Source organism: Schistocerca nitens, chromosome 3 (genome assembly GCF_023898315.1).
Source record: "Schistocerca nitens isolate TAMUIC-IGC-003100 chromosome 3, iqSchNite1.1, whole genome shotgun sequence".
Taxonomy (NCBI): domain Eukaryota; kingdom Metazoa; phylum Arthropoda; class Insecta; order Orthoptera; family Acrididae; genus Schistocerca; species Schistocerca nitens.
In genome coordinates, this window is record NC_064616.1 from 875,603,273 (window position 1) to 875,626,871 (window position 23,599).

A 23,599-nucleotide genomic window follows, 5' to 3' on the forward strand; every position below is an offset into this window, starting at 1 on the left:
TCCTCAGTTCGTGAAGGCGGCTGGCGGAGGTGTGCAAGCAGAGCACGCAATTTGCAGCATCGTTCCCAGAGTTGTCGGGGTCCTTTGGTTTGGAGCCGAGTGGAGGGTCTCAACCAAAGGCTTCTTCAACTCTGTGACAATCTTGGCTGCAGATTTAGACCTGCGCTACCGTATGGGGATTTGTAGAACTCCTCTTGATAGGTCAGAGGTGCACTACACAAAGGAAGCAGCTACTGGGATAGCAGAGTACTTGCGGAGTAGCTGGCTAATGTGGCCGAGAGGTTCTAGGCGCTTCAGTATGGAACCGCTAGACCGCTACGGTCGCAGGTTCGATTCCTGCCTCGGGCATGGATGTGTATGATGTCCTTAGGTTAGTTAGGTTTAAGTAGTTCTAAGTTATAGGGGACTGATGACCTCAGATGTTAAGTCCCATAGTGCTCAGAGCCATTTGAATTACTTGCGGTGTGCACATGAGGATTTTTAAGCTAGACGTTAGTTTGAGGAGCTTTGATGAACACTCGAAAGTCGATACACAGCAAGGGAAGTCAGATGGCGTTCATAATAAAGTCACTGCGACTGTCAAAATTTTATCAGTAAACAGTCGAAGTATTCGTAATAAATACCGCTACATACTTTTTATTTAACAACGATTTTTTTGAACAGACGGACGGAGTCGTCATGGGTAGTCCCTTATCCCCTCTGGTGGGCAATTTCTTTATGGAAGACTTCGAGGAGAAGGCGCTTCAATCTGATGACTTGAAACCCACGGTTTTCTGGAGGTATGTTGATGATACCTTTGTAGTTTGGCCCCATGGTGAAGATAATTTGCAAGACTTCTTCAGACATCTGAATTCCATCCACGATCAAAATTGAAAAGGAGGGATGCCTTCCATTCTTGGATGTTCTGGTTCGCCCCAGAGAGGATGGCACTTTGGGACGTGAAGTATATCGGAAGCCGACGCACACGGATTTGTATTTACGTGCAAATAGCTGCCACCATCCTGCCCAGACGATGAGTGTACTCCGAACTTTGACCCACAGAGCGCATATTATTTCTGACGAAAGCAGTCTGCAAGATGAACTTTCCTACTTACAAAGAGTGTTTAAAGACAATGGGTACTCCCCACAGCAAATACAGAAGGCACTGAAAATGAAACTGAAAGAGGCCACAAAGAAAGCAGAAGAAGACGAAGAAACCTTTAAATCGATGGCCTTCCTGCCATATGTGGGTAGCCTCTCATCAAAAATAGGACGGATTCTCAGCAGACACAAAGTAAAAGTGATTTTCGTCCTCCACCCAAGACCGCTGCACTCGTGGGCTCCATCAAAGATGATTTGCTGCTCCGAAAATCTGGAGTTTACAAAATTCCATGTGAATGTGGCCTTTCTTACATTGGACAAACAACTCGTACTGTCCAAGAAAGATGTACAGAACACCGGAGGTACACACGACTGTACAACCTAACAAGTCGGCAATGGCAGAGCACTGTATTGATACTGGTCACAGTGTGTTGTATGACAACGTCGAAATTTTGGCAGCTACGTAATCTTTTTGGGACTCGATAGTGAAGGAAGCCATTGAAATTCGTTTGACAAATTTGATTAATAGAGATAATGGTTTCAACCTTGATAAATCATGGAATCCGGCACTTGCTGTAATAAACTCACAAAGACGTCACAGTGCAGCTCACAATTGTATATCGACATACCAACCCAGATCGACTGCGGAGTCATAGATGTAATTGTGCACGTCTCTACCGCCGACCAACGTCTCTGGCGCATTTGCATCTGTGGCCTCATGCGCAGTTGCGCAGTAGACGAGTATAAAGGGACGAAGCGAGCACTGGAGCGGCAGTCTTGCGGCTCACTCTGAAGATGGCTGAACGTTATACAGCCGAAATATTAGAAGAAGAAAGAAAATTCTTGCGGCTGCACACCTGAAACTTAATGGAATTATTCGTGATAAAGTTCACGAATTTACTGCCCTCCAGGAAAGTTCTCTCTCTCAAATTATTCTTGGAACAGAGAGCTGGCTGAAACCCGAGGTGGGCAGCTCTGAGATGTTTAGCGAGTCATGGAACGTATATCGGAGAGACAGATTAGAGGCCATTGGAGAGAGAGTGTTCATTGCACTTGACAAAAATATTGTCTCTATTGAGGACGAAGTTGAATGTGACAGTGAAGTTACCTGGTCGCGTATAACAGGTGTAGGTGAAACCAAGTTAATTGTTGTATGTTTTTCCGGCCACCCAATTCCGCTGTGACAGTTCTAGTCATTCAAAGAAAGTCTACGGTCAGTAGCGCGTAAATACCCTGATCACGCTATACTAGTTGGAGGCAACTTTAACCCACCCAGTACAGATTGGGATGTCTATGGATTCATAGCGGGTGGTACAGAAAAGCAGTAATACGAAATACTTTTGAACACCTTTTCTGAAAACTGTCTTGAGCAGCCAGCTCGGCAGCCCACACGCAATAGAAATATCTTAGACCTTGTAGCTACAAATAGGCTGGACCTTATCGACAATGTCAGTATAGAAACGGGGATTAGCGATCATGATATCATTATAGCAACTACGGTTAGCAAAGTTCGTAAATCAGTCAAGAAGGCTAGGAGAGTGTATCTGCTAGATAGGGCAGATAAGACAGGAATCGTCATCACTTAGTGCCAGTTAGATTGGTGTAGAGGAATTATGGGCAAAGTTTAAGCAGCTTGTAAATCGTAGTCTGGAGAGTTATGTGCTTAGTAAGTGGATGAAGGATGGAAAAGACCCGCCATGGCTTAATAAGGAAATTCGGCGGATGCCGAGGAAGCAGAGGCTGTTGCACTCTCAGTTCAAAAGGGAACGCATGAATGACGAGAAGCGAAGGTTAGTAGAGATTAGTGCATCTGAGAATATATCTATGCGCGAAGCATACAACAGTTACCACCGTCACACCTTGGCAAAAGATCTGGCAGAGAACCCGAGAAATTCTCGTCTTATGTAAAATCGTTAAGCGTATCTATGGCTTCCATTCAATCCCTTGTTGGCCAGTTTGGTGTGGCAGATGAAGACTGTAAAGCGACAGCTGATGTTTTAAATTTCAGGTTCAAGAAATCGTTCACATAGGAGAAGAATCGTAGAAACATGCCGTCATTTGACCATGGGACAGATTCCCGTATGGACGACTTAGTAAAAAGCATCCCTGACGTAGAGAAGCAACTGACAGATTTGAAAGCAAATAAATCACCAGGTCTGGATGAAACCCCAATTCGATTTTACAAAGAGTACTCAACGGTATTGGCCTCTTATACAGCCTGCATTTGTCGTGAGTCTCTCGCCCAGCACAGAGCCCCATGTGACTGGAAAAATGCGCAGTTGTCTCATATATATAAGAAGGGTATCCCTAACTTCGGTTTGCTGCCGAATCCTTGAAAATATTCTCAGTTAGAATATATTAAACTTTCTTGAGATGATAAGCTTATGTCCACGAATCAGCATTGTTTCTGAAAGCATCGCTAGCGCGAAACTCACTTGCCCCTCTCCTCACATAATATACTGCGAACAATGGAGGAAAGGCAACAGGCAGATTCCACATTTCTAGATTTATGGAAAGCAATTGACACGGTGCCGCATTTACAGGCTGTTAACGAAGGCACGAGCATATGGAATAAGTTCACAGATATGTGAGTGGCTCTACGACTTCTCAAGTAATACAACCCATTATGTTGTCATCGACGGTGAGTGTTCATCAGAGACAAGGGCATCGTCAGGAGTGCCCCAGAGAAGTGTGATAGGACTGCTGGGTTGGGTTGGGTTGCATGGGGCAAGAGACCAAACAGCGAGGAAGGACGGGGAAGGAAGTCGGCATGTCCTTTCGAAGGAACCATTCCGGAATTCGCCTGGAGCGATTTAGGGAAATCACAGAAAACTTAAATCAGGATGGCCGGACGCAGGATTGAACCGTCGTCCTCCCGAATGCGAGTCCAGTATGCTAACCACTGCGCCACCTCGCTCGGCCTGATAGGACTGTTGTTGTTGTCTATATGCATAAATGATTTGGCGGACAGGGTGAGCAGTAATCTGTGGTTGTTTGCTAATGATGCTGTCGTGTATGGTATGGTGTCGAAGTTGAGTGACTGTAGGAAGATACAAGATTACTTAGACAAAATTTGGTGTGACGAATGACAGCTAGCTCTAAATGTTGAAAAACGTAAGATAATGAGGATGGCTGGCGGTGTGGCCGAGCGGTTCTAGGCGCTTCAGTCTGGAGCTGCGCAACCGCTACGGTCGCAGGTTCGAATCCTGCCTCAGGCATGGATGTGTGTGATGTCCTTAGGTTAGTTAGGTTTAAGTAGTTCTAAGTTCTAGGGGACTGATAACCTCAGAAGTTGACTCCCATAGTGCTCAGAGCCATTTGAACCAATGAGGTTCAAATGGTTCAAATGGCTCTGAGCACTATGGGACTTAACATCTGACGTCATCAGTCCCCTAGAACTTAGAACTACTTAAACCTAACTAACCTAAGGACATCACACACATCCATGCCCGAGGCAGGATTCGAACCTGCGACCGTAGCGGTCGCGCGGCTCCAGACTGTAGCGCCTAGAACCGCTCGGCCACACCGGCCGGCTGAACCAATGAGGATGAGTGGAAAAAACAAACATGTAATGTTTAGATACAGCATCAGCAGTGTACTGCTTGACACAGGCAAGTCGTTTAAATATATGGGCGTAACGTTTCAACGCGATATGAAATCGAATGTGCATGTGAGAACTGAGGTAGGGAAGGCGAATGGTCTACTTCGGTTTATTAGGAGAATTTTAGGAAAGAGAGATTCGCCTGTAAAGGAGACGGCATATAGGACTCTGGTGTGACATACTCTTGACTACTGCTCGAGCGTCTGGGATCCTTACAATGTCAGATTGAAGGAAGACATCGAAGCAATTCAGAGGTAGGCTTCTAGATTTGTTACCTGTGGGTTTGAACAACACGTATGTGTTACGGAGATGCTTAGGGAACTCAAATGGGAATCCCTGGAGGGAAGGGTACTTCTTTTCGAGGAACACTATAGAGAAAATTTAGAGAGCCGACATTGGAAGCTGACTGCCAAAATATTCTACTGCCGCCAACATATATTACGCGTGCAGACCACGAAGATAAGATACGAGAAATTACGGCTCATACGAGGGCATATAGATAGTCGTTTTTGCCTCGCTCTATTTGCGAGTGGAACAGTAAAGGAAATGACTAGTGGTGGTACAGTGTACCCTCCACCACGAACCTCACGGTGTAGATGTAGATATAGATGAAAGTACTATCATAAATGATTTTGGTCGGTGTAGCGTGATGAGTCCCTTGTGGGGTTGCTGGTCCCCCATTGAGCGCCTCCTCAAGTGGCGGATAGGGGCACGTTCTCCAGATATGGAGGGTACCAGGGAAATAGCATACCTGGGGCGGACCAAAACCAGCATGTATGAGGGCCCATGGCGTGGAAGAAAGGCAGAGAAGCCTCCAACCATTAGCTGCTGCTTTGCAGTCAGTAGAGGGATCTACAAAGGCTAAGGATGCTCCCCTGAAAATGGAGCCAGATATCCGGCGAGCTGTAAGGGGCAACACCTCAAATGGTTGGGCGGAAGATTAACCATCTTCCCCTGTAAAAATTCAGTTTTTGGGAATGATAACAAAGGAATAAGCGGGACAGATATTTTGATGACGGCCCCAGCAAAAAAAAAAAAAAAAAAGGATGAGATATGTACATAGGAACATGGAATGTGCGGTGCCTATACCAAGCTGGAGCCCTACGTCAGCTGCTAACGCAAGTAAACAACTACGGTATAAAATATTGGCTCTCAAGGAAATTAAGTGGAATTGAAGTGACATAATGGACTCGGGAAATTTCACTATCTTCTATAGTGACGGGAGGACGAATACCTCTGGAACAACTTTTGTGGTCACTAAAGAACTAAAACATGCTGTGATGGGCTTCGAACCAATCAATGAACGGATGCTCATGTTAAGATTCAGGGGAACAAAAAGATTTTCAACATAATAATTATAAATGTATATGCATCCACATACGAGGCAGATGAACAACAGAAGGCCGCGTTTTATAGTAAGGTAGAGCAGTTGTATGATCAGGCTCCCAAACATGATGTTAAGCTCTTAATAGGAGACTGGAATGCTAAAATAGGAAAAGAGAGGCCTATTAGCCAACTATAGGAAGATATAGTCTCCATGAAATGTCAAATGACAATGGAATTAGGGTTGTAGATTTTGTTATAAGTAATAACATGACTGTCAGTAGCACATGTTTTCCACACAAAAAGATACACAAAGAAACATAGATGCCACCAGATGGACAACTGGATGTTAGAGAGACCGTATATTGATTGATCGGAGGCACGGATCGGGCATAATGCATGTTCGGAGCCAACGTGGAGCTGACTGCAGTTCAGACCGTCATCTAGTGAGAATTAAGTACAGCAAAGGATCTCACTACTGAGTAAACAAAAAGACCACAAACAGAAGAATTTTGACATTAAGAAACTGAAGTTAGAGGAAATACGGAGAGCATACAAGACGAAAATAGAAGAGGGAATTAAGAACGATACCGACACCTCAAATGAACTTATAGAAATAATGTGGAAACGATGTAAGACTGCAATCCTCAAGACGGCTGGAGAGGTTTTGGGACAGGTACAGGCTCAAATGGAGGTAGATTGGTCTGATGAAGCATGTATGAGAAGAACTGAGGAGTGTAACATAGCACGAATGAAATTATTTCAGAGAAGAACTAGAGCAAATCTGAATGAATATCAAGAGAAGCACCGCGTAGCTAAGAGGACTTGCAGACAGAAGAAAAGAGCACTAGAAAAGAAGAAAAAATGGAAGAAACTGAACAGCTAGGAGAAGAGAAGCAACTACGTGAAATATACCAAAATATTAAAGAAGGAAAGATCGGGCTTCAAGCCAGAACAAATATATGTAGGAATAAAGAAGGGGGTTTGACAGCAGAGAGTAATAAAATACTTGACAGATGGGCAAAATATTTCCAAGAGTTACTGTACCCAGAAGTAGAAGGATTAGAACAAGAAGAACTGGTAGAAATAACTTACTATGGACCAGAGGTCTTAACACCAGAACCCACACTGGAGGAAGTAAGAAAAGCCATTAAGATCTTAAGAAAGAATAAGGCACCTGGAGAAAATCAGATCCAGGCTGAACTTCTCAAATGTGATGGGAAAACACTGTGGAAAGCAATACATAAAAGTGATACTGAGCAGCTGGCAGGAGGAAAGCATGCCAGAGGAGTGGAAAACGGCTGTTATGTGCCCCATACATAAAATGGGAGATAAACTGCCAGAACTATCGAGGAATCTCCCTGCTAAATACTACATATAAGGCGTTCTCCAAGATCCAAACTAGGAGGCTTACTCCCTATGTGTAAGAGAGAATTGGAGACTATCAGAAAGGCTTTAGAAGAAGTAGGTCAGCAACTGACCAATGGAAATGAGCGTATGGCATCGTTGGCCGGGAGGCCCCATCCGGGGAAGTTCGGTCACCAAGTGCAAGTCTTATTTCAGTCGGCGTCACATTGGGCGACTTGCGTGCCATGATGCGGATGAAATAATGATGAGGACGACACAACACCCAGTCCCCGAGCGGAGGAAATCTCCAACCCGACAGGGAATCGAACCCAGGCCCGTTTGCATGGGGGGCGAGCACATTACCACCCAGCTAATCAGGCGGATTAGCTACTGACCAAATATTCACATTACGCATACTACTTGAAAATGTTATGAACATCAAATAAACCAGCTTTATATCGATTTTAAACAAGCCTATGATAGCATGTCAGGAGCGGCATTGCGTAATATAATGGAAGAGGCAGGAATATCTAAGAAGCTCGTTAAACTTACTATGATGACCCTGAGTGAAGCCAACAGTAAAGTAAAAATACAGGGAGGAATCTTTAGAGAAGTGGAAATGAAAAAGAGACTGAGACAAGGTGACAATATCTCCTCACTGCTAGTCAACATCTGCCTAGAAAAAGTCTTAAGGCACATAGAGATAAATGGAGGGGGAACCATTTTTAATCGTTCACTGCAGTACCTAGCCTACGCAGACGACGTGGCATTACTCGCACGAATCACTGCTGTGCTGGCCGATGCCTATCAACAGCTTGAGAAAGATACAAGGGAACTTGGGGCTGGTAGTCAATGTTGAAAAGAACAAATGTATGGCAATGACCAACCAGTGAAACCTACCAAAACTCAGGATAGCCGACAAGGAGTTTGAAAGGGTGATAGACTACAGGTACCTCGGATCGACTATCACAGAGACAAATGACATCAGCAGCGAGGTGAAAGCTAGAACAGGAGCAGGCAACAAATATTACGTTGCCACACTACCCATGTTTAGGAGCTCGCTTTTCTCACGAAAATCGAAAATCCTCATTTACAAAACAATTATAAGACCAGTTGTTATGTGTGGTGCTGAGACTTGGACCATGACGTCAAATGAGGAATGGATCCTTAGCATTTGGGAGGGAAAGGTTCTGCGTAAAATATATGGCCCAATATACGATCAAAAAGGTTGGCACATCCGCACGAATGCAGAATTAGAACAACTTTTTGAAGAACCTTACATTGTCACTACCGTAAAATAAGAAGACTGCGGTGGGCAGGAAACGTGATCAGAATGGAGGAAGACAGATCATGAAGATTTTTGATGGCAAGGCTGGAGGCAGACAACGGAAGGGACGTCCCAGAAAGAAATGGATGGACAGAATTGAAGAGGACATGAAAAAGCTGGGTGTCAGGGGATGGAGACGGAAAGCCATGGACCGAATAGAATGGCAGGATACTGTGATTCAGGCCAAGGCACTTCAAGGGCTGTAGAGTCGAGGAGTAAGTAAGTAAGTAAGTAATTAAAACGTGAGGAGTAAAGCCACGGATTAGTCTTGTGACACATGGTATGTTGTTGGTTCGCGCCCCATTGTACCCGACCTTTTTTTTTTTTTTTGCCAAACTTTGTGTTTCCCAATAGGTTCTCTTACGTTCTCAGTCTATAATATTCGATGTTATGTAAATATCAGTGTACCCTTTCTCAGGAGTAAGTTTGCTCGATTGGCTGTATGTACAAGACAGCCTGCACTACTTGCAGTAATGTATTTTGAACTATCTTGTTTCAAGTTTTGTATTTCACATGTTGTAAAGATTCTGATACTGAATAGGAACAGCGATCAAGTAAAAATGAAGTTGGAGTTTTACTTAAAAGCGAGAATGATGAAATAATTTTTATCTTTGCGACTTTTATAAGCCGATGTCCTTATTGACAGGAAGTGGTGCTCCCCTTTTTGCCTTATAACACGTTCATGGATAATGAAAATTTTATTTATGTTCTCTTAATCCTGCAACTTCAGGCAGAACAATATGACTAGCTTATGGACAATGGAGGAAACGTGGGTTTTAATACCGCTAACGCAGGAATTTTGCTCCTGTACATTCCGTAAACAGAGTGTTTTGAGAGCCAGTTACAGCCGACAACATGCGCAAGTCGCCTATTTTCTGAGCTTTCAGCAGAACGTTGAACTCGGCACGCCCAATGTTGTCGTTCGAAAGCACGGTCTGTGTGCCGAAGCCTTAAAGAGAACCGAGCGAGGTGGCGCAGTGGTTAGCACACTGGACTCGCATTCGGGAGGACGACGGTTCAATCCCGTCTCCGGCCATCCTGATTTAGGTTTTCCGTGATTTCCCTAAATCGCTTCAGGCAAATGCCGGGATGGTTCCTTTGAAAGGGCACGGCCGATTTCCTTCCCCATCCTTCCCTCACCCGAGCTTGCGCTCCGTCCCTAATGACCTCGTTGTCGACGGGACGTTAAACGCTAATATCCTCCTCCTTAAAGAGAATTTTGCTCAACCATAGTAGGTACGGACACAACTATCGCAGATGCGGAGACAGTATGTAAAATGGAAAACAATTTAGAGTAACTACTGAAGAGGAAACACATGGCGTGGAAAAGTCTTAAAATCGGAATAAAAAATAAAACTGACAGATTACTAACCCGTGAAACTGCGCTTTAATACTATGTTCAGACAGGTCACTAAAAATGTTTGCTTTATACTAAATTTATAATCATCGTAGGAGAAATGTTATCTTACCGTGATCTCTGATCGACTTCAGCATGCCTGGCACGTCCGGCGACGACGCGTTCGCCGATAACACAAAATCACTATCGTTAACTAAAGGTGTTACTGTCCTGCTAGCTGCATGAGCGGTTGTGCCGTCCAGAACGCCGTGGGAGTGGTGCCTCGAAGTGGGAAGTTCCGGCTCTTCCTTAAAATACATTTTACTTTTGGAATACTCTCTTTCACTCCGGTCACTGTCCGTGGAGTAGCACTTGCCAGCGGCCCTGGGCGTGCCGTACGCCGGTGGCGGCGCCGACTCCGCAGCGACGTGGGTGGCGGGGACGCTAGTCCGTCTCTGCTTGGGCGCACTGACGGACACGTTCACGTGAGCGGACCCTCCCGAGGACGTGCTCTTGACGCTGGAGCGGCGGCGCGCCGCGGTCTGAGCCGAGTACTGTTTGGCGGGTTGCGCGTGGTGCTGCGCCGGGCAGGCTTGCTTGGGGGTCGCCGGCTGTGGCGCGTGAGACGGCTGGCGGCTGTGCGACGGAGCCACCGAAGCCTGCGGCTTGGCGTAGAACTGTCTGGGCGGCGGCACGATGGCCTCGCTCTCTGTGTACGGAGCGGAATTCGTCACGTCGCCGAAGGAGACGACTTTGCACAGCGTGAGCGGCGGCGTCGGCAGGCGGGGGCGGTCTTCCAGTACGTCGCCAGGAATGGCGCTCACTTTCCCGGCCTTGCGGACCGCGTCCTCTTCGGCGCTTTCAGGTACGAAGTGTGCGTTGCTCTGGCCGTGTTCCGCCGCCTTGGCGCGGAGAATCAGTGGCTCAGAATCGTCGTCGCGCGTCACCGTCTGCTGCCTTTCGGCCGTTCTCTGTTCCGCAATCGATTTCAGCGCCGAAGGTAGCTCGTGGCTTTGTTTATGTGCAGGCTGTGCAGCAGCGCCTATAGCGGTCTCGCTGGGGCACGAAGCGGCGCTCACAACCGCTTTCCCACCGACTGATTTCTTTCTGCAGGAAAACAAAAAAAGTCTCATATTTAGGAAAGCAACAAGCATTTATACAGTTGCAGTAAGCTTACTACCGTAGCATTAGTTCTAACTGACAAGGAAACATCACAAGCTTAACCTCATATTTCAAGGGGGGAAAAAAGGCAATCGATCCCACGTGAAAATTTGGGCCATAATTCCAGTAGTACGCAGTTATGACCTTTTAAAAGTACAGCTCTTAAACTTTCGCACGCATAGCTTGTCATTTCCTACGCCCCGCTTAAGCCGTCTAATGCCCGAGCGCGAAGTACTACACATTGGAGTTCCACCAGTAAAGTTGCACTCTACAAAATCTACTCTTCGGTCGTTGGTAAAAAACATAAATTAATGTGTATGAGAGAAATTGGGAGACGACGAATTGTCTTTATGTATCGTTTGTTTTTTTGTTTCGTGTATAATTAGAGCCATACACTTGTGCTCGTTTTTCCCGCATGCCGTTCGGGAGTGGAACCGTAGAGAGACAGCATGAAGGTGGTTTGTTGAACCCTCTGCCAGGCACTTTATTGTGAATAGCAGAGTAATCACGTAGATGTAGCTGTAGATACACCATTAAACGCTAGTCTATCGTGCATTTTGTATCCTTGCAAAATATACATTTCATTTTATAAGTAATAGAAATATGCTGATCGCCTAACTTTTGCGCTTTTGTGTAACCAGAGCAATTACTTTCGACGCAAGTACAGTTTACACGCAACAGACGTGATAAATCTATATTAATGTTGTTGTTTTCCATCATGATCAATGGAAAATGTTCCTGTTATTACTGATAAGTTCGGAAGTTGTTTACAAGTGACAGAAAAATGTTTTATATAAGCTCGACGAAGTTCTGAAGAGATGTCTGATATGTTTTTGTTTTGCGTTTTTTTTCACTTTTTTGAGGAAATTGCATTTTATAGCGCTATATGATAAATCTGATTTGTTTTCTTATTTTTACTACACATACCTCTGTTTCACGTTACAGATCAACAATTTTTGAATAAAACGTGAACTAAATATTAACAATTTCAATTTTACTATAAAAACTGTTTACTTTTAAGTAACAGACAGGAGGATAACTATGCAGAAACAATGTTCCAAGATTACGCGGCCCTTTATATACATATGCACTCAGTTTCTAGACAGTTCACCGCTTCCGGTTTCTAGAGGAGTCTAATATGATACTGATGGGATACCCAGACAAAGCGACCGAAACGAGGTAACGCCCTATAAGTATGTAACACACCTAACATAGTGGTAACGTTCTTCCGATCGTAACTGACCAAAGCTACCAGGTAAATTACTGTAGTCTACACTTACTTGTGATGGTCTACTGTAGCCTAAGGTAGTTCTACAACTCTAGACACCAGAACTCACCTATTCGCGGGATGTTGAAAGCTAGGGAAGAGGAGGGGGAAGGTGGAAACATATGCCCAACGTGTTTTGATATCTTATTGGATACACGTGTTACTTTACGCGAAAAGTAGTTATACCAGTACGTAATATGCCACCCTCGCGCACATGTTCGTTCAATATTATATTAACAACATTTTGCAGCTGGCATTCTGTACCTAACACTGAGGTGACAAAAGTCATGGGATATCTCCTAATAACGGGTCGGACCTCTTTCTGCCGGCCGCGGTGGTCTCGCGGTTTTAGGCGCGCAGTCCGGAACCGTGCGACTGCTACGGTCGCAGGTTCGAATCCTGCCTCGGGCATAGATGTGTGTGATGTCCTTAGGTTAGTTAGGTTTAAGTGGTTCTAAGTTATAGGGGACTGATAACCACAGCAGTTGAGTCCCATAGTGCTCAGAGCCATTTGAACCATTTGAACCTCTTTCTGCCTGGAGTATTGCAGCATCTCGACATGCCATGGACCCAACAAGTCGTTGGAAGTCCCCTGTAGAAATATTGAGCTATGCTGCTTTTATAGACGTCCATAACTGCGGATGTGTTACCGGTGAAGGATTTTGTGCACGAACTGACCTCTCGATTATGTCCTATAAATGTTCGAAAGGATTCATATCTTTCTTTGGGAACGTGAAGTCCATGAATGGCTGAAAATTGTCTCCAAGTAGCAGAGCATTACAATTTTCAGTCAATGACAGATTCAGTTTCACTAGAGCAACCTGTCATTTCCATGTAAACATAGCTCACACCGTTATGGAGCCACCACCAGCTCACACAGTACCTTGTTGACAGTTTGGGTCCGTGGCTTCGTGGGGTCTGTGCCACACTCGAACTGTACCATCAGCTCTTACCACTGAAATCGGGATTTATCTGACCAGGCCATGGTTTTCCAGTCGTCTAGGGTCCAACCGATATGGTGACGAGGCCAAGAGAGGCGCTGAGGGCGATGTGGTATGATCAAATGCACTCGCGCTGGTCGGCTACCATTGCCCATTAACGACAAATTTCACCGCACTGTCCTAACGGATACGATCGTCATACGTCCCAAATGGTTTCTGCAGTTATTTCACGCTGCTGCTCTCGGTCGTTAAGTGGAGGCCGCCGTCGGTGCGTTGTCCGTTGTGAAAGGTAATGCCTCAAATTTAGTATTCTCGGCACACTCTTGACACTGTGGATCTCGGTATATTGAATTCCCTGACGATTTCGGAAATGGAATGTCCCGTGCGTGTAGCTCCAACTAACATTCCGCGTTCAAAGTCTGTTAATTCCCGTCCTGCGGCCATGATCACGTCGGAGACCTTTTCACATGAAACATCTTGGTACAAATGGCAGCTCCGCCAATGCACTGCCCTTTTATACCTTGTGGCCTTGCCGCAGTGGTAACACGGGTTTCCGTCGGATCACCGAAGTTCAGCGCTGTCGGGCACTTGGATGGGTGACCATCCGGTCTGCCGAGCGCTGTTGGCAAGCGGGGTGCACTCAGCCCTTGTGAAGCTAACTGAGGAGCTGCTTGATTGAGAAGTAGCGGCTCCGGTCTCGTAAACTGACATACGGCCGGGAGAGTGGTGTGCTTACCACACCGCCGGCCGAAGTGGCCGTGCGGTTCTAGGCGCTGCAGTCTGGAACCGCGTGACTGCTACGGTCGCAGGTTCGAATCCTGCCTCGGGCATGGATGTGTGTGATGGCTTGGTTCAAATGGCTCTGAGCACTATGGGACTCAACTGCTGTGGTTATCAGTCCCCTAGAACTTAGAACTACTTAAACCTAACTAACCTAAGGACATCACACACATCCATGCCCGAGGCAGGATTCGAACCTGCGACCGTAGCAGTCCCACGGTTCCGGACTGCGCGCCTAGAACCGCGAGACCACCGCGGCCGGCCTGTGTGTGATGTCCTTAGGTTAGTTAGGTTTAACTAGTTCTAAGTTCTAGGGGGCTAATGACCTCCGCAGTTGAGTCCCATAGTGCTCAGAGCCATTTGAGAGCTTACCACACCCTCCATATCCGCATCCAGTGTCGCCTGTGGGTTGAGGATGACACGGTGACCGGTCGATACCGTAAGGCCTTATAGGGCCTGTTCGGACGGAGTTTAGTTTCTTTGGTACGTGATATTATCGCCATCCGTATACATGCGTATCACTATTCCATGAATTTTGTCACCTGAGTGTCAATAATCCTCAAAATACAAATGACTAAACCTGAGAAACTGAAGAATTATTATCAAATGATGTTATTGATTTTCAATTTACAATACAATCACGTCAAACACGCTGAGGAATATTGCATATATTGCAGATGTACTTGACTTTAACCGTGAAAGCTTGAAAATATAACGAAAAAACACATAATGCCCAACAGCGATGATAATTACTAAAAAGGGCTACGCTACTTCTTTGATGACGCACTCATTCGTTTCATCCATTTACACTATATTTCTGAGTCTCAACGTAAAAACAAAAAATCTCTGGCACCAGCTACTAGTTAGAAACTGCGCACTTTGACCCAATGAGTAAAGCATGTTACCAATGTCAAAATAGTACACTGTACTTCGCGCTCTGGCATTAAGCGGCTGCAATGAGGCGCTCTGAAGGTTAAAAGCTCTAATTTTCAGAAGGTCATAAATGTATTCTGTCATAATTATGGCCCAAATTTTTGTGCGAGGTCGATTGCTGGTGCTGATATCTTGCTAGTGTGTTTTTTTCTCCTTATTATGATATCAACTTCGTGATGTTTCCTTGTAAGAATACAACTGAAATATGCGCAGACTGTGATGTCCTGACTTAAGTTGTGCAATGAAAACGTATTGAAACAAGTCAGAAATAATAGTGAGTCAAAAAAAATGCTTAATCACCTAATACAATCAATATTTATTCGGAATTTGAGGAAGTTCTTATTTACAAGCTAATTCAAAGTTTTGTCGGTGGTAATGCATCGAGATATACCGATGAGCCAAAACATTAGGACGACTGCCCACCGCGAGACTGAATGCCACCTGATGATGATGCAGCGACTTGACGGAGTAGTACACGGTATTAAAAAAGTGTAGAATATTTCAAGAAACGGTAGTATCCACCAGTACAAGAAGGAGCAGTCCAATAAACGTGGGCTCTGAAATGTATAGCTTAAGAGCTAGGAGCACCTGTTCATCTTCGATAACAAATTTAATCTAACTCTTTGCTTTCCGTATTTTGAGAGGCAGTAATGTGGACGAAAACAAGAAAAAGAAGTCCAGTAATCATAGGCACTAAAATGCATGCCTTAAGATCTATGATCACTTGTCCAATGAAAAGATGTTTCCCAGTAGCGAAGACAAATAAATGCTCCTAAGATAAACATTTTAGATCCCATGTTATTTGGACTTTTTTGTCTTGTTTTGGTGGGGACTACCGCTCCTCAAAATATTCGACACTTTTTTAACACCCTCTACAAGCGGAACGGAGGTGAATGGGGAATCATTCTAGGGACGACATGGGCCGCAACTGGAGAAATCTACTGACATAAACGACTTTGAATGGAATTACATTCTCCTTGGTCAGCAAAATGATTCTTATTAACATTTCATTATCATGCGTTTCGCGATATCCCCATCATCACATCTATATGAGACATACAAGACAAGGAACTAAATTTAGAAAAACACACATTTTAACAACGCTGTGAAACTGACACATGTACCTGTTCAAAACAATTCTCTATCCTACGTCACCTCCTATTATATTGCGACAGACCATCAATGCCCAAACTGGTGTAAGCAGTACAAAATTGCACAAGGTAAGTAATTTTACTAGTAGGTGGCGTTTGTAGCAGTCTGCGTTTCATTACAGGCTAAACTGCTTTAGCCGGCCGTTGTGGCCGAGCGGTTCTAGACGCTTCAGTCTGGAACCGCGCGACTGCTACGGTCGCAGGTTCGAATCCTGCCTCGGGCATGGATGTGTATGATGTCCTTAGGTTGGTTAGGTTTAAGTAGTTCTAAGTTCTAGGGGACTGATGACCTCAGATGTTAAGTCCCATAGTGCTCAGAGGCATTTTTTTAAACTGCTTTATGACGGGGTTTATTCAAACTTGAATTACTTGACTGACGGGAAATAGTATTTTTGTTTATAAAAGAACATATTTTTTACATTATATAAAGGACGGTCAAAAAGTTGTCGTTGGAGGGCGTTGCTGCAGCATATATGCATCGTAGCGTGACTCCGATGTGGGTATATAAGCACCGCAAGCGTTTAATGTGGCATTAGTCTCTTTCTGACGAGCGTGCGGTAAATGCGAAACGTGAACTGTGCTGACGTTATTACCATCCAAACAGAACAAACAACGGAAGACATCCATCAGATAGAGAAGAATGTGTCTGGAGAATCATGTCTGTCAAAAACCTTAGTTGTGGAATGGTGCTGCTGCTTCATGATAACAAATGTTCCCACATCGCAAATGTCATGCCACAACTCAATGGGAACCCATCCTACAGCCATGACCTTTCCCCCGCTCGATTATCACGCCTACCGTCCCTTAAAAAAGGCCTTGAAATGTCGAAATTGCTGTCGGACGAGGTTGTACAGCAGGCAGTTACAGACTTCTTCACGCAGCAGCATGGTGTTTTACCAAACAGGGAGCTTCTACGTGGTGCGTCGGCAGTTTGATTTCCTCAATGCTTACAGAGATTTTGTCTGATTGGCATACCGATTCTGGACTATACGGCTTTCTGACGGAAACCTTTTGATCGTCCCTTATACAGGAAGCACTTGGGGTTATCCTGAAACGCATATTGATGAGATATTAGTAAAACTTATACTGGTGAGCAAGTCGAGTGTAATTTAATTGTTAAAGTTGTCACAAAGGAAGTAGGTTACAGTACACTTGTTCGCCCACTGCTTGAATACTGCTCACCGGTGTGGGATCCCTACCAGATAGGGCTGATAGAAGAGATAGAGAAGAACCAACGGAGAACAGCGCGCTTCGTTACAGGATCATTTAGTAATCGCGAAAGCGTTACGGAGATGATAGATGAACTCCAGTGGAAGACTCTGCAAGAGAGACGCTCAGTAGCTCGGACAAACACACACACCCATGCCCGAGGGAGGGCTCGAACCTCAGCCGGGATCAGCCGCACAGTCCATGACTGCGGCGCCATAGACCGCTCGGCTAATCCCGCGCATCACCGAGGAGTCAAGCAGTATATTGCTCACTCCGAAGTATATCTCGCGAAGTGACCATGTGGATAAAATCAGAGAGATTAGAGCCCACACAGAGGCATACCAACAATCTTTCTTTCCACGACCAATGCGAGACTGGAATAGAAGGGTGAACCGATAGAGGTACTCAAGGTACCCTCCGCCACACACCGTCCGGTGGCTTGCGGAGTATGGGTGTAGATGTAGATGCAGATGTAGATATCTCACGACACAGTACATTGCTCCGGCAGGCATGAGTGTTTCAAAATGGTTCTGAGCACTATGGGACTTAACATCTGTGGTCATCAGTCCCCTAGAACTTAGAACTACTTAAACCTAACTAACCTAAGGACATCACACACATCCATGCCCGAGGCAGGATTCGAACCTGCGACCGTAGCAGTCGCGCGGTACCGGACTGAGCGCCTAGAACCGCTAGACCACCGCGGCCGGCATGAGTGTTTCGGAGCACATCGTTGAGCGCACATTCTTTGTAGCAGACAGTCACTATGTGTTCTCTTGGTGATCTAACGACATTGTCGGTTACTACTATAGTGCTATAGTGGGCACGGGATCATTGACATTGAATTGTGGATCATGAAAATGTGTCGCCTGGTTGGATTAGGTCCTTGCCCGTGTCCAGATATGCCGTCTTAGATGCGAGCAACTGCTCGAAAAATGCACCGCACCGCGGAACCAGACCTATGGAGACCCATGTGGGACATTCACCAGGGCTGCGTTTCATATGAGCTGTGGTAGTAATCGAGGACCCCATGACACCTGTAGACTACGTGGACTTTATTGTGGACCACCTAAATTTCTTCATGCTTGTTGTCTTCCCCGACGTCCATGGCATCTTCAGCAGGATAACTGTCAGTGTATCAAGACATGTATCATGATACAATGATTTGAGGAGCGTTATAGTGAACTTAAATTGATGTTTTGGCTGATCTTAAGCCGATGGAACACATCTGGGACGCTGTAGGACTCCAGTACCTCACCTACAAACCACCGGCTCATAATATGCGGAGATTGAGGTCGTGCGCATAAATGTGGTGCCACATACCTCCAGAAACCTACCAAAGACTTTTTGAATGAATGACACGCATAGTCGATGCTGTACTGTGTTGTAAGGGTCGACCAACATGCTATTGAACAGGCGGTTATAACTCCGAATGAGATTTTCACTCTGCAGCGGAGTGTGCGCTGATATGAAACTTCCTGGCAGATTAAAACTGTGTGCCAGACCGAGACTCAAACTCGTGACCTTTGCGATAGGCAAATACTACTCTGTGATACTGACAAGGGGGAGACTGAGTCAGTAACTAAACCACTGAACACGGAGAACTCTCATGGATACGATGGAGTGCCTAGCAGAATATTAAAGCATTGTGCTGCAAATGTTAGCTCTGTATTTAGCCATATTTGTAATTTTTCCTTTAAGCATGGTCAGTTCCCTGAACAACTCGGCCACTTTATAAAAAGAGTGAAAGGGATAATGTAGAGAGCTTTAAACCTATTTCTATGCCACCAGTGTTTACCAAAGTTACTGATAAGGCTCTGTATTTAAGGATAACTGCTCGTTTTATTTCAAATAATTTGCTATCAAATCTACAGTTTGGCTTTAGAAGTGGTTTAACAACTGAAAATGCTGTATTCTCTTTGCTCTGTGATGTACCGCATGGATTAAACAGAAGTTTTCGAACGCTATGCATCTTTTTTGACTTAACTAAGGCGTATGATTGTGTTGATCACAAAATATTGCTCTACAAGTTGGACCATTATGGAATACGGGGAGTAGCTCACTCACAATTGATTCACCCCTTGCTTTAACAATAGACAGGAAATGGTCATTATTCACAGTGTTGACAATTGCTGTAATGTGGTGTCCTAGTAGGGTACAGTGAAATTGGGGGGGGGGGGGTGGCCGGGGGGGGGGGGGGCGGGGGGGGGCGGGGGGGGGGTGCCCCAGGGATCAGTGCTGGGGCCACTCCTGTTCCTTATTATTTATGTGTTTGATATGCCCTCTAGTATTACAGGTAATTGTAAAATATTTATGGTTGCCGATGACGCTAGCATTGTAGTGAAGAATGATGTGTGCAACGTTGGCTCTGTTTCAAAACGTGCACTTCACGGCATAAGTTCTTGTCTTGTAGAAAATAAACTAATACTAAAACACGGTAAGACACACTTTTTTACAGCTTGTAACACACAATTCAACAATGCACAACGTTGTAATTACACAGAATGAGCATATGGTTAGTGAAACTAAATAGCTCAAATTTCTAAGTGTTCAGATAGATAGTAAACTGTCGCGGAAAGCCAACGTTCAGGATCTTGTTCAAAGACTTAATGCTGCCGTTTTTACTATTCGAATGGTATCTGAAGCAAGTGATAGTTCGACAGAAAAAGTAGTCTACTTTTCTTGTTTTCATTCCTTATGTCGTATGGTATTATATTTTGGGGTAACTCTCCCCATTCTAAAATGATATTTTTGGTCAGAAACGGGCAGTTCGGGCAATAAGTGGTGTAAGTTCGCGAACCTCTTGTCGATCCCTGTTCACTAGTCAGTGTATTCTGGTATTTTCCTCTCAATATATGTATTCTTTACTGTCGTTTCTTGTTAAAAATAGCAGCTTATTCCCAAGAATTAGCAGCTTTCACTCAGTTAATACTAGACATAAATCCAATCTGCATTTGGATCTCACTTCCTTATCTCTTGTGCAGAAAGGTGTGCAGTATACTGCTGCATCCGTTTCAATAAGCTACCACAAGAACTCAAAGATCTTAGCAGTAATCCATGCGCTTTCAAATCGAAAGTGAAGAGTTTCCTCTTGGGTCATTCCTCTTATTCTGTTGAGGCTTTCCTTGAAAAGTTAAGCTGATTCCCATGTTATATTGTTGATGGCTTGCCTTTATTCGGGATCATAAATATTTTATTTTATCTCTTATTAATTTTACGTTGTAATTTCATGTACTGACACGTCCCATAAACTTGGAGATTTGCTCCTCAATTGGGTCCTTAGGAACTAGACGTGTGAAATAAATAGAAATAAACAACTGTGTAGAGTGTCTCTCCTAAGAGTCGTTTGACATATAATTACTTGTGTTACAGCAGAGGTTTGCAATTTAGTTTTTGCGCTGTGTAGCAAGAGTCAACTGAAACGAACGAATAAAATTCGTCGTACATTTCATACGAGACTGGAAAATGTGTCTGTTTGTCGTTATCAACAAAATGCTGCCACCAGAATTTTACAGGTGTCTCAGCAAGAACTTATAATTTAGTTTTAGCATTGTGTAGATGGCATCAGTGCAAACAAATGCTGTTCATCATACATTTCGTACGACGCCCATCGTCGAAAGGTGACGTCTGTTTGTTTCTTGTTGCTTCCCGTTCAATAGAGAGGTGAAAAGTTAGTCTATTACGATATCCGCTAAACGATATTTACCAACACGAACAGCAAAACACGTTTGCATGCTCTATGGTGAAAGCAGGCATGCAGTGCGGCGTGTGCCTGCACACAATACCGACGCCGGCCGAAGTGGCCGTGCGGTTAAAGGCGCTGCAGTCTGGAACCGCAAGACCGCTACGGTCGCAGGTTCGAATCCTGCCTCGGGCATGGATGTTTGTGATGTCCTTAGGTTAGTTAGGTTTAACTAGTTCTAAGTTCTACGGGACTAATGACCTCAGAAGTTGGGTCCCATAGTGCTCAGAGCCATTTGAACCATTTGAACCACAATACAGATGTAGTAAACAAGTATATACAAACATGACAAATAAAAAGGGACATACTATTCAATCGAATATCGCACTACACTAATCTGGCACCTTTCTATCGAACAGGTACATAAAACCTCGCTTAAAAAAGGAGGCTGTTTCTAACGAGAAACAAACCGACGTTATCTGTTTACGCCGAGGTTCGTATGAGATGTATGATAATCGACATTTGTTCGGGCTGATTCCATCTGCACACTGCAAAAAGGAAATTACAAGTATTTACCGAAACGCCACAAAGATTGCGCCACGTAACTATTATATAGACATCCAGCAGAACTGTTAAGGGTCTGGACGAAGCTCCTTCTGCCTTTTTCATTTTGGCTGATGTAATAACAACGTTACGACGAATGTAATTCACCACAAACACGATCCAGTGGCTCAGTGTGTTGAGAAAACAAAACGTCTGACTAATCAAGAAAATCTGTTAACGAAAGTTATGAACTAGGAAAGAGACGTGGGCCACGATTTACGGGCTAAAAATATTACTATGGCACTGTAAAGTGTGGAGGCGAGGGGAATCATAATTTAAATGCAAACATCGTAGTTTAGGCTTTACCGTGACTGTTATTGACATTAAATGAAAGAACAAGTTCACTGTTACCAGTCACTGTTTATTTATCTCAACAGCGCGTTTCAAAGATTTAAATCTGCATCATCAGGTGGATATACATTTGTTAGCATGACTTTAGTGTGTGTGTTTGTATTACGATTTTTTTGGAGGAACTTGTGGCACTGTTTAGTAGAAAAACAAAACACTATTTCAGAACATGGGTTTGGATTTCTTTTGACAAAAAGCTTAACGTATATCAAACTGTAAAAACCAAATAAGTGAAATAGGGTACCGTACCTCCAGGGGTCACAGGTTCCTTTAACTGTCGTAACACATCACATGTATGCTGTCATATTTTGTAAACAAATATGGCGTCTGGAAACTATCAGGCGCAAGGATCGTATAGCAGAAGAGGAAACATTATCACGAAGTACAAAGAATATACATCGGAACAACATTATTACAGAATACATTTGAAAGGATTGTGGAGATGTTTGTTTTGAGGTGTCGAATACATGCATTGGAATAAATACTTCTGGTGGAACATAAATCCGATTTTGACAAGTTAAAACTTCTTGTATAAACCAGTAAGAAGTTTTGGTGAGTTTAACTTCACGTCAGGAAATTCTGCATCACCATTTGTCTATAGACTGTAAATTGGCTACGGCAATGTGTAGAGAGACATAGTCGGTTCATCAAGTTTAACTACTACAAACAGCACACGTACATGTAGCTACAGGGAAATATGAGTGAGCCAACAGTATGCAATGATTACTCTCAGAGGGCTTTGTTGGATTGTGAACTATCAAACTAATTTAAGTGCCCTAACAATAGTGGAATAGTTGGAAATATTTAGGACGTCATACAATCGTGATTCATGCACGTTCATACAGACATGCAAGTAAATAGTGTAATGGATTTCTAATCATTTAAAACGGATGTAATGTCAAGCGAACGCCAGGATTTACGAATCACAGCAATTTGAATTCGAGCTTCGAAGTATGAAGGAAGAGATTTTTAGTGACGTTATCTCTGTCTTTCGAATTTAACATTGTGACTGTATACAATAAATAGTTTTGTTATCACTGAATCCATAACGGAGAGGTACAACTCCACGACTAATTCTGGAATATGTGGTTCACCAATGATTGCAGCTTGTCACCAATTATCCACATACGACATACCAGTACACATATATTTGAGTAATAAGTATGTTTTGTTTATAAAATATGAATTAAAAAGCGAATGTGGCTCCGCAATGACGTGAACATTCCTCGCAATGAGATTTTCACTCTACAACGGAGTGTGCACTGATATGAAACTTCGTGGCAGATTAAAACTGTGTGCCGGACACAGACTCGAACTCGGAACCTTTGCCTTTCGTGGGCAAGTGCTCTACCAACTTTTTTTTTCTCTTTTAGTTCGTTTTTGTTCGTTGTATTTGTTCGGGGCGGACGTCCCCTGACGCCTGTTCAAGTTCATCGTTGATCGTTGATCCATTAACTCAGTTTTTTTATTACAAAGGGCAGCTAACCCTCTGACCGAGCACTCTGAGCTA

General features: G+C 44.2%; 1 protein-coding gene across 1 annotated transcript in view; it reads right to left on the reverse strand.

The window, feature by feature from the left end:
- The window catches only part of LOC126249461 (gamma-aminobutyric acid type B receptor subunit 2), a 370,961-nt gene that overhangs the window by 129,668 nt on the left and 217,694 nt on the right, over nucleotides 1–23,599 (reverse strand). The window contains exon 14 of the mRNA XM_049951115.1: nucleotides 10,148–11,121. Coding sequence (XP_049807072.1) covers nucleotides 10,148–11,121 — 974 coding nt within the window. The remainder of the gene's footprint in view (nucleotides 1–10,147; nucleotides 11,122–23,599) is intronic.